This window comes from Neofelis nebulosa, chromosome 4, assembly GCF_028018385.1.
Source record: "Neofelis nebulosa isolate mNeoNeb1 chromosome 4, mNeoNeb1.pri, whole genome shotgun sequence".
NCBI classification, from domain to species: Eukaryota; Metazoa; Chordata; class Mammalia; order Carnivora; family Felidae; genus Neofelis; species Neofelis nebulosa.
In genome coordinates this window covers 149466378-149477898 of record NC_080785.1, presented here as the reverse complement: position 1 = coordinate 149477898, position 11521 = coordinate 149466378, and the positions used below count along the sequence as shown (strand labels likewise).

The 11521-nt window shown below is 53.8% G+C and overlaps 1 protein-coding gene across 2 annotated transcripts; it reads right to left on the bottom strand.

Moving 5' to 3' along the window:
- Positions 1–367: 367 nt before the first annotated feature.
- RPL29 (ribosomal protein L29) lies at positions 368–2824 on the bottom strand. Of its 2 annotated transcripts, none has more exons than XM_058726727.1 (4): positions 2729–2824; positions 2266–2310; positions 1875–1939; positions 368–858 (listed from the first exon to the last, which is right to left on the bottom strand). In XM_058726727.1, the coding sequence occupies exons 2-4, from the start codon at positions 2300–2302 to the stop codon at positions 487–489; spliced, it is 474 nt and encodes a 157-aa protein (XP_058582710.1). In that variant the 5' UTR covers positions 2303–2310; positions 2729–2824; the 3' UTR covers positions 368–486. The 2 variants fall into 2 exon arrangements, with proteins under 2 accessions (XP_058582710.1, XP_058582711.1); XM_058726728.1 differs by lacking the exon at positions 2729–2824 and adding an exon at positions 2632–2711.
- Between the last annotated feature and the right edge of the window lie 8697 nt (positions 2825–11521).

Below are 11521 nucleotides of genomic sequence, written 5' to 3'. Positions count from 1 at the left end.
CACTGCCCTGGCTTGGGGGGACCAGAACAACCCGGAATAGTGGATGCTGGCCATGTACACTAGGAACAGCTAAGTGTGGAATGGCTCAGGCCAGAGTGCAGAATTCAGCAGGGTCCTTTATCTCCTGGGTAAATTCAAAGATCAGGATATTTGTGATTACTTTCCTCACCAGCCTACCCAGTCCAGCAGGCTATGTGCTCCAGCCTCCCTAAGGCCCACCACCATTTCTTTTACCAGGTCCCCTTCCTACACTCCAGAACCCCATTTCCCCTGACTCCCACCCATACCCTACCACCGAGAGAAAGCAAAAAATGGAGGTAACAACCCCACTCCAACCCTAGTTCCTGGATCACAGACACAGGCCAACTGACAGATCCTGCCGCAGGTTTATTTGTACAAATAGCACAGGAGGACACCAGCCCCATGCAGATAGAAGCCCAGGGGTCACACCAGTCCTTCTACCCTCACACTGGCAGATGGAAGGCTCTACACTGGTGCCTTTGTGGGTGCCTGGGCACCTTTGGGAGCCTGAGCCTGAGCCGCAGCAGGAGTTGCAGCTGCAGCCTGGGCCTTGGATTGAGCCTTGGCCTTGGCCTTTGGCCGGCAGAGCCTGAGACCCTTGGCAATGCGGGCACGAGCACGTTTCCCGAGCTTGGGGTGAGCGATGTAGGCAAGTCGATTGAGCTTGCGGCTGCCACCCTTTGGGATCTTGGGCTTGACCTCCTTGGGCTTGACAAGGGCCTTGATAGCCTCAGCACGTGCACTCATGGCCTTGGCGTTGTTGGCCTGCATCTTTTTCAGGCCCTTCTTGTTGTGCTTCTTGGCAAAGCGCATGTTCCTCAGGAACTTGGGGTCTACCTGGAAGGCAAAAAAAAGCAGACACTGTAAGTGCAGCACGTGGGCCCCAAGTCACCTGTTGTGGCCCTCTCCACAGCTGTATCGAGATTGCTGGGCTCCAGCCAAGGCCTACTGGGGAGGTAGACAGTCAAACTTAAATGCTGAAATATACACCCCTCACAAATCACCTGAAGAGAAACGCGTACTACAACCCCAAAAGCCAACACTCCACCCTAATGCTCCACACACACCACATTTTCCGGGCTACATGCCCAGAGCCCAATAGAGCTCAAATCAAGTGTCAGAAGGAAAGAACAAATGAAGGCTGCCCCTTCTGCCAGGGTTGCAGGGCGTCAGCTCAGTTTTCCTGAAACCCCTCAGGGCCATCCCCACCTCTTTTAAGGAAAGTGTCAGTTAAACACCACACCTGGTACAACAGATTCATGGCAAAGAAGGCTGAAAAAGAAATCAAGATGGGGAAACTGAAGCTGTGAAATTCAAAGATTCATTCCACAGATCAGAGATCAAGGGCACAGGGAAGAGACAGGACCCTGTTCTCTTGCTTAGACCCTGTAGCCTCAGCCTTCTCAGCCAATTCTTGGAACTCCTTGGCACAGGAAGGAAAGCTGACCCCCAAGCTCAGCACCGGGTCAGATCAAGGTCATGTGACTGGAAGATTCTCACAAAGTGCGCAGTACACAAAGATAAAGCCATTCCCTCCCTTCAAGTGCTCTGGATAAGCAATGGGGATGGTCAAACTACCCTCAGGAGGCAGGTTACAGTTGACCAGGGAGTTACGACCTGGGCTGGGAAAAGCCAAGTAAAGGTTTCTTATGGGTTTGGCAGAACTTCAAGTCCAAGCAAAAGGTGGCTGGATAGAGAAACCGTGGACTTTGGTAGTCCAGGTAAGACAAGAGACAGTTCATAACGGTGCTCAGGCAGATGCTGAAGCCAGAAAAAGATACATGAAAGGCTCTCTGATGGTGCAACTGGGGCCAAACAGACACACTTGTATGTGATGCGGCACACACACTCACCCCCTTAAGAGATTCGTATCTTTGTGACCGGGGCTTCTTGATGCCATTTCTGTGCCATTTCCGTGCTGGGAGGAAGCAAAGGAATTAGACCAAATGAGATTTGCTCTAGTAAGACCACCCAACATCACAGCTGGCCAGCCTGGGAAAAACCATTACTTCCCAGAGTAGGCCTTCTTGAGATCTGGAATAACCCTTATCAATGAATGCAAAGCACTGTGGGTATCTCAAGCGGATGCCTGGCTTCTACAACTATAACCCAAAGGTAACAGTGACTGAAAACAAAATCAGCCCCAGGCCCACAGTAGAAATGTGCCCCCTTGCCCTGCCCCGCATCCCTAGTTCTTGTCAGGGTCTGAAGTGTGAGATAAGAGGTTGGGCCAGGGGAACTTACACTGGTTGTGCGTGGTGTGGTTCTTGGACTTGGCCATATCTGCACCTGGAAGAGGAGAGTGGAGGTCAGGCCCGGGGGCTCACAGGGCTGGGCCTATCACTGCCGCCTTGATGTGGAAGGACGTGGGCCAGAAGCCGGAATGAAACTGCACACAGATGCCTGCCTTGCATCTGCGGCCTCCACCGGCCTCAACTTACTCAGCACGACCCGACGCCGGTCCCCGCCTCCCGAACTCGGGTAACAGTGCCCTGAAACCAACCCTCCCTCCCAAGGCTGCGCTCTACCCCAAATCCGAGTCCTCCCCCTCCCACCCACTCCTTGAGAACCCGCAAGCACCACGCGCGCCCCGCGCCCTCCGCTCCCCACAGCCACGCAGCCGGTCTCCCTGTCCCTCGCGGGGTTAGCGCCCGGCAGCTGGCTGGGAGCCGCGGATGGCTCCGGATACCGCGCGGCCAAAACTCACCAAAGCCCGCGGCTCCCGAAGCGCCTTGGACCGGAAGAGAAAGAGGAAGGCCGCTGTGCAGCACGGGAAATAGGATCGTCCGGGCCGGAAGGTTCTTCCGGAAAAGCTTCCCCCAGCGCCGGGAAGAAAGGTTCCGAAGCCTGGGAGGGTACAAGCCAGATGGGAAGGCGGCGCTACGAGCCTCGCGCAGCTTCCTGCAGGTTTTACCCACGTTTATTCTAACTGGACTAGGCTCTTGGGGCCCAGTTCTCATTAAAGGTCCCGAAGACGAAGGGAGACCCTGAGGAATACATGCTAGGAAAGGAGTGACAGACTTGTGTTCTTTAAAAGTACCTTGGCTGCTGTGCGGAGAATGGACTGTAGGGGGCAGAAGTGAAGCGGGGTAGGTGTGGGGCGGCTGGTGCCGTCTTCTCCGGGGTGCCACTGGAGAGTGGGGGAACCTGGAACCCAGCCAGGGCGGCCGGTATGAGGAAGAGTGGATCAGTAGACTGGACTTGGGATGCAGAAGATGAGGGAGGAGAGGGAGGCCAGGTGGTCCCTAAATTTTTGGCTTGAACGTCTGGATGAATGCTGGTACTGTTCACAGAAGTGGGGAAGGTTGGGAGGGACAGGGCTTTTATTGCTTTGCTTTGAGGAGGCCAGTGATCCAGATGTTTCTGTTTGGATACATTAAATGTGATACGCCTGTGGGACATCCAAAATGAGTCGGGCGTTTCCTCCTGACAACTTTTCCCTCTTCCCCTCTCCCCCTCCACAGTTCATCTCCACGCAGCAGTGGGACCGGAGGGCACGGTTAAAGATACAAATCAGACCTTGTCATTGAAAGTCTTCAAAGGCCTCCTCTTGCATTTGGAAAGAAACTCTTTACTTCCCCTAATCCTGGCAGTCTTCTCCATATCATTCACTTCTCTCCAAACCCATGGGCTTTTTTCCTTTCCTGCCAAGTACAAATGCTTGTTCTGACTTCAAGGCCTTTGCACTTACTATCCTCTCTGACTGGACTACCTTCTCCCTGGACTATGCTCTTTGGATGGTGTGCTTTCTTGGAGAGGTCTCCCAAAGACTGCCCACCCTATCTAAAATAGATACACTCTACTCCATCTCCTCAGTTATTCTGTGTCCTCTCATTCTCTTTGCTTCCTTCATAGAACTTTCCAGACTCTAATTATGTTCTATATTTACTTGTGTACGTGTCCACTGGCACAAGTGCCATGAGTTCAGGACTGGTTTGGTCACTTTTACTTCCCCATTGCTTGACATAGGACTTGATGTAGAACAGGAACTTAATAAACACCTGCTGAATGGACGTTCTTTGGCAAGGTGGTTTCACGGAGTGACAGGAGCATATTGCAGAGAGTTGGGGGGTGAAGGGGGAAAGGAAGATGTGGACATCTGCTCGGGACTTAGTTTTGCCAGGTTGTTATAACAGTGGCAGAGCAAGCAGTGAGCAGAGAGCCATAGTCTGACAGGGGAGGCAGATTCAAAGACAGGTGATGATGGCCATGCATTAACATTGGAGCTGCTATAGGGATTGGCCCAGGGTGAAATCCCAGCTGCCTGTCAAAGGGGGAGCAGTGACAAGAGTGGGGAGCTTTGATTGATCTGGGACTTGTTCAGGAGCCAAAAGGGAACATGACCTAGAGCCACTTGCCTGCCATGCCTTTCAATAGGTACGATGGTAGGGCCAGCCTATGTATAGGGATAGTTCCCTCCTTCTTCCTTCCTCCCTCCCCCCCTCCCCTCTCCCTCCCTCCCTTTATCCTTCCCTCCCTTCTTCCCTTCCTCCCCTCCCCTCTTCACCCCTCCCTCACCTCCGTCTCTCTCCCTCTCCCTCTCCCTCCCTCCCTCCTTCCTCCCTCCCTCCTTTCCTTTCTTTCTCTCATTCTTTTTCCGTGAAAGCTCTTTTGTAACAATTGTATTCATTCAGTCATAATTCATGGACATCCTTCCCTGTTCATGAAAATCCTTTGTGGTCCTATTTTATTTTGCTCATTTGAAAACATTATTGGTGTGTGTGTGTTGGGGGGGGGGGGGCACCTGGGTGGCTCAGTTGGTTAAGTATCGGACTTTGGCTTAGGTCATGACCTTGTAGTTTGTGGGTTTGAGTTCCGCATCAGGCTCTGCACTGACATTGAGGAGCCTACTTGGGATTCTTTCTCTCCCCCTCTCTCTACTCCTGTCCTGCTTGTTCTCTCTCTCTCTCTCTCTTTCAAAATAAATAAATAAACTAAAAAAAAAAAAAGGAATATGGGACTCCTGGGTGGCTCAGTTGGTTGAGCATCTGACTTTGGTTCAGGTCATGATCTTATGGTTCACATGAGTTCAAGCCTCATGTTGGTCTCACTACTGTCAGCACAGAGCCTGCTTTGGATCCTCTGTCCCCCTCTATCTGCCCCTCCCCTGCTCACACTCTCTCAAAAATAAGCATTTTTTTAATTAAAAAAAAAAACCTTTAAAAACATTATTCTGGGGCTGGCTCAGTTAGAAGAGTGTATGACGCTTGATATAGGGCTTGTGAGTTCAAGCCCCATGTTGGGCATAGAGGGTACTTAAAATAAATAAGTAAATAAGCAACAACAAAAAAAACCCCACCACAACCATACATTATTCTGAAAGAGGTCAGTAAACATCACCAGATGCCAAAGGAGTCTCTGACACAAAAAAGGTGAAAAATGTAACCTTTTCTCCAAGGTTGACATACTTCCACCCTCTATGAATGAGCAGCTCTTGCCCCATTTCAGGTCCATGTGGAGGCCTGGGTCCATCTTCCACCCTCAGTGGCCTAGCCTAGGGCAGAGCCACTAGCTAGACTCAGCGGAGTGTCTATCAACCAGGCCCCTTGCCGATGCCTTGGGCACAAGCTGGAGAGGTGAGGCCTAGATAAACCTTGCACTGGATGAGGCTGGATGTGACCCACCTGAACCACGTGGCCTCCAGTGGCATTGTCTTGCCCAGGCCTTGTCCAGAGCCACAGTCCAAGTAGGATCCAGTAGGGCCCATTCACCAAAGTAACAGGATTGGAGATTATTTTTGCTGGGATTATTTTTGCTGTGCCTGGCACAGGTCCAGGTGCATGTGGGGCCTGATAAGTATTTGAGGAATTAAATGTACACACTTCACAAACCCAGGCAGATGGCAGAATCAAGAGGCAAGAAGCCAATCAGCCTGAAGGGATTTCACAGGGATAAGAGTCAGCTCTTTGACCAGGTCAGATCTCTGCTCTCTAAGCTTCATTCTGAGTGTAACCTGGGGACAAACACAGTAATTGCTCCACAGGGTGACACTGGATAATTTGAGTAAAGCACTGAACACTGTGCTGAGTACACATTAGGTGCTCAATCATTGTCAGTCTCATTTATGCTTTTTTCCCTACAAGGCCTCTGGAGAGGGGGAGAAGGCTCAGGGAAAGAATGTCAGAGGCAAGTGAATGCTAAAAATGAGGACAGGATCCAAGGGAGGGTCAGGCTGGAGGGAAGGGACAGTCCTCAGGGGTCCAGATTCCCTTCAGGCTAGAGTCCCCTCAGTTCCAGAGGGACAGGGACCCCCAGTGTACCAGATAAGAGGGACTGTGGGTGGGTTATCAGAAACCAGGATGTTCTCTCTGTAGAAGACTGGGGGGGGGGGGCACAGAAGAGGAGCCCCCCTGAGCAGTGGCTTTGGATCTGCTTAGAAATTCCCAAGTGAGAGGCCACCTAGCTCTATGTGGCCACAGAAGGCAAAGCTGTGACTGAGGAAGGCCAATACCAGCTCCATGGATGAGGATTATTTCAGATCAATCAGAATTTCCTCCGAACTATGGAGCAGTGAGTTCCCAGAAGCAGTGAGCTCTCTTGTACAAGAGGTATGCAAGCAGTGATTTAATTACTGAAGATGGAGGATGAAGTATGGGATAGAGGGTTGGAGAATATAACCTTTAAGTTCACTTATCTCTGGGAGTCTGGGATTCAAAGTTCCTGGAGAAGGAAAGGTGGTGGGCAGCGTGTGACGCCAGCGTGGGGCTCGGGGCCTGGCAGGGAAAGAGAGGACAGATCAAGCGGAGGCTTGGAGGTGCAGCCCATCCCTCAGATCACTGGGTATGTCTTCAACAGCCCCAGGCCACCGATTTTCCCTCTGGGGGGGCCTCTGGCCCCGGAGTGCTGCAGTGTCCCCAGCCAGGAATGTGAGCCTGCTATCCACATGAGGGCAGCACGGGCCCACGAATGGAATGGTGCTGCAGCTGGTAGGCTGGGGCTCCCTCTCATGGGAACCCTTTGAGCCTCCAGTCCCTCTGTCCCTCTCTCTGTCCCTCTCTCTCTTTCTCTCTTTCACACGCCCACCCACACCCCCCCCCCCCCCACACACACACACTACTTTTCCACCCACCTCCACCTGTGGATCAAGCCTCTATCTGCCATTCTTGGCAGGTGCTCTGGGGTAGGTTGGGTCCCCCTGGCCCCATCAAGAGCCTGGTGGTGATGGGGGGGGTGGGGTGGGTGTCTTCCCCAAAGAGAGTTCAGGGTAGAGAAAATGAAGCCTGTGGAGACCACCCCTGTTGGTCTACCTGAGAGTTATAGGAAGCCACAGTTTGGGCATCAGGTGGGCTTGGGTTCAAATCAGACTGCCACTCACCAGCAGAGTGACTTCACATTTCTGAGCCTCAGTTTCCTCATCTGTAACAGTGGGGGAGAGCATCACCCAGTGCTGAGCAGGAGGAAAGCCTCCCAGGGCCTGGATGTGCATTCATGAGACCGCCTGGCAGCCTTGGGGGGTGATGGGGCTTTCGTTACCATATTTCACAGATGGAGAGAGGGGAGTCTTTGGGCATGACTTGTTAGAGGTCCCACAGCCAAATGGAGGGCTGCCATAGTCCAGACACCCAGCGGGACCCGGAAGAGCATGGGATGGTGTATGCCTGGTGAGGCCATAGAGGGAGCCCTGTGATGCTGACTCCCACCCCTCAGGTGATCTGGGAGAAGCCCTTGGCCTCTAAGGTCAACAGATGCTCTAAGTGGGAGCATCCTCAGTGCTAGCCCCTGCCTCTGCTCAGACTCACTCACCCAGAACAGGCCTAGAAAGGAGGGCGTGTTGGTGATGGTGGCAGTGACCCTGGGAGGAGGCAGGGGTCAGCCAGCCTCAGGCAGGCAGAGGCAGGCAGGATGTGAATGGAGGAGAAGCTCGGTGCCTCAAAGAACTGACTTGCTGGGCATGGAGGGGGAGTAGGTGTGTGTGGGGGGGTTGGACAGGGCAAGACTGCACCCCAGAGTGGCTCTCCCCACTCCCGCCCCGCCTCTGAGGTGGAAAACACAAAACAGCCAAGGGGACTCCTTTTTAACAAAGAGGGTCTGAAAAGGAAGAATGAAGCAGAGGGCTGGGAGGGACCCTTTCCTTTCCCTCCCCAGCAGCTTCCAGGGAGTCAGCAATGTCATTGCTATGGCAACCGCAGCCCCTCCAGCTCCCCTTTCTCCTTTACCCCGTCCTGACTGGATGCCCACTGTCCCAGCCCAAGCTAAAGAGAGGCCTGGGGTGGGGGGAGCATCTTACTGTCAGGCTGAAGGACAGATAGGCCATGAGGGCCACAGGAGGGTTGTAAGCCAGGGGTGGGGGGGGGAGGTCTAGGGGAGGCTCTTGACTTGCCCTTGTCTGCTTCCCATTTAGTCCTTTAGTAAACCCCCCTCCAAGGGCCCAGTGCATCATGGACGAAATGAGGGAGAAGGAAGCCCACCCCTGTTTAGGGAGGCACAAGGGACACCAGAAAAGGAGCTGGGGATCTGAGGAACAGCACAGCCAGGAGGGCTGAGGTCCCATCAAATGGCCCCTTATCAAGAAGGGCTTGTGGACATAGACACTGCCCTTTCTAAGCTGTGTCCCTGGGTAAATCACCCAACTTCCTAGGGGCTACCCCTTACTCCCCTTCTGCCCCCATTCCATGTAAAATGGGGTCAGCCATGCAGGCTGGGGGAGATTCTAGTGATGCAGCAAAGAGGATGACCTCTCCAGGAGATCTGTGGATGGACCCTGGGAGGCCCTGAGCTTAAAACCGTTTATGTCTGCTGGGCTGTAGCTGTGGCCACGATCACCAGGAGCATCTACTGTGCACAGAGCCTGGAGGGCTGGGTGGAGAGGAAGATGTAGGCACAGAACATCAGAATGCAGAACAGAGAGGGCCCATCCAGGCCAGGAGCCTCTAGGGATTGGAGGAAGGACCTGGAAGTCTTCCTGGGAGAGGAGGCATGCTGTTGGCTGGAAGGTAGGCCGTGAAAGATCAGGCAGGAGTGGGGAGGGGACGGGAAGGGGGCAGGGAGCTCTCTGGCAGGAGACCCCAGCTGATCCGGGCCTCCCTGAGCTGTACCCTCAAAGTCCAAGGGCCTGGCCCACAGTGGGCATCCTTGCCTTCCCAGCACACAGCCCTAAGTCCAGGCCTCAGCAGAGAGAGGGGTGCCCTGCTGAGGTCTGGAGCCAGGAGCTTTTCACTGCTCATCACCGGTCCTCACCATACCCTCAGAGCGGCTTCCCTCATTGCTCCCATGTTGCAGATAGGGAAACTGAGGCTGAGAAAGGTGAAGTGACTTGCCCAGGGTCACCAACTTCTTCTCCTCTGTCAAAGCCACTCTTGGAAGGTCTTCTAGGCTTGGACCCTGCCTGAGACTCTCACACTGGTGACAGTTTGGGAAAAGGAGAGCGATGCCTCACCTGAGGAGTGAGTCAGTGATAGAGCGTGCTCTGGCATCCACAGCAAGTAGCAGAGAGTGGAGGGCCTATCTCATCCCCCCAGAATAACATTGGTGCGTCCTTCCTTTCTGTGTCTATCGCACACTTGTTCATCAGCTGGCCGTCACATTCTCAGGCACCCCCAGCCCATCCACTGGTGAAAGTTCAAGAGTATGATCCAGATCTTGCCTGACACATAGCAGCTAGGTGAGCTTGAGCAAATACTGAACCCCCTGTGGCTCAGTGACCCCTCCTGTAAGATGAGGATGAGGACACTACCTACTCGGCAGGTTGTGGTGAGGCTTCAGGGACCCATTCCTACCACGCGCTTACCGGGGTCTGGCCGCGATCTCTATCCTGCTGAGACCAGGCTTGAAGCAGCCAGAGGCCAGGCAGGCACTATGGGGGTCCTTCCCTACCCCCCAGATCTTTTCTGGAAATAGGGAAGCTGCCCACCCCCAGGGTGCCCTGTCCAGAGGGAGATGGGAGAGCAGGGATGCCCTGGGATGCCCCCTCCTCACCTTGGGCCGGATGGTGGGGGCGGGGCCAGGAGAGGGCGGGCTGAAGAGCTGCTGCGGAGTGGGGGTGGCTATGAGGGGCATGTGAGATGAGATCCCCACCACTCCTGGCAACCAGGCCCCAGCTCTGGGAGCCGGTGGCGGGTGAGAGCTCGGTGGTCCTCACTGGGCCTGTCTCTGCACGGCTGCCCATCTGGCACGGGCCTGGCCGCACTGGTTTTAATCGTTTTCCACAAGCAGCTCCTGGAGGTGCGGGGGCGGCTTCCCCTTGACTTGCCTCTCCTGGAGGATGAGGCTTGGCTAAAAATAACTTGAATTGCTGTGCTCCCACCCTGGCGGGAGGAGGGGCCTGGGGGCTGCGGGGGTGGGAATGTGGCAGCAGCCTGGAGAGGGGGTTCCCTGAGAGAAGACGGAGCAAAGTAGTGCCGGTAGGTGGGAAGGGGTGCAGGACGGTGTAGGGTGCAGGGAATGTGGCCCTTTCTCACCCACTTCCCCGGGGGACTGTTCCTGGAGCACAGTATTTATGGAGCAGAGCTGGGGACCAAGGCTGGCCTGACCCCTGGACTTGCATCATGGAGGGAGACCAGCCTGGCCGATATGGTGGCAGCGGGCTCCTTCCAGCACCAGAGTCTCTTTGGAGGAGACCCCCCACATACTGTCAGGGCAGGAGCCCCCTCCACTCGCTCCTGCCCGGACAGGGGCTTGGATCTGGGCTCCAGTTCCCTATTTCTCCCTTCCCCGCCTTGTGACACTGAGCCTCATTTGAAAACTGGGGGAAATGCAAAATTAAGCACTTGACTCCTGGGCCTGCTGAGGCCTCTCCTAATCCCACCTCCTCCATCAGGCTGGAGAGTTGGGCTCCCCATCACCCCTTTGGTGCAGGGCTGAGAAAGACCATCCTCAGAGCAGGTGGGGGCTGTGTCAGAATCCAGGAGGAGAGATTCTTAATACCCTGGGGTAGGCAAGAGTCGGGTAGGCGTGGAACATACAAGAAAATTCCACCAGTGAACATCTCTCAAGAGTCCACAGGATACCAAGTACTATTGATACTGGAGGGGATGCAGGCCTGAGCAAGACAAACAGGAACCCCAGGCCTCATGGAGCTTACAGTCTTACAAGGCAAATTTCATTCTCCTTCTCGTATTGTGTGGTAGGTCACCAGTGTCCATTATATCATTATGTATTGCCATTTCCAGATATTCCTTTACATTAAACAGATATTATGTTTAAACAGATAAATAAGGAATAAACACAAATTTAATTTCTCTCTCCCTCAAAAAAAAAAAAAAAAAAAAAAAAATCCCAAAGTGGGTGAGCTCCAGAGGCTGACCTACTCTCTTTGCCTCCTCTCACTGATATTCCATCACATTCATCTAAAAGGAATCCCCTTCTGCACCCCTATCCCCCCTCCGATTTCCGATCCCAGTTGAAAGTCCCACAAGGTCACTGTCTCACTCGTTGGAAGGCAAGGGTCAGATTTGGTTTGGATTGCCAGATTGGTATGTGGGGTAGGATACCTGACCTTTGGGAGAGCCAGAGCCAGTTGGGAAGATAAAATGCAATGGAGAGAAGTACAGAACCTGGGAAA

Coding starts and splice junctions, on each gene's coding strand:
- RPL29 (XM_058726727.1), bottom strand. CDS start 2,302: ATGGCCAAGTCCAAGAACCACACCACGCACAACCAGT. Junction 1,940..2,265: donor CCACACCACGCACAACCAGT/GTAAGTTCCCCT, acceptor GCTTCCTCCCAG/CACGGAAATGGCACAGAAAT. Junction 859..1,874: donor GATACGAATCTCTTAAGGGG/GTGAGTGTGTGT, acceptor TTTGCCTTCCAG/GTAGACCCCAAGTTCCTGAG.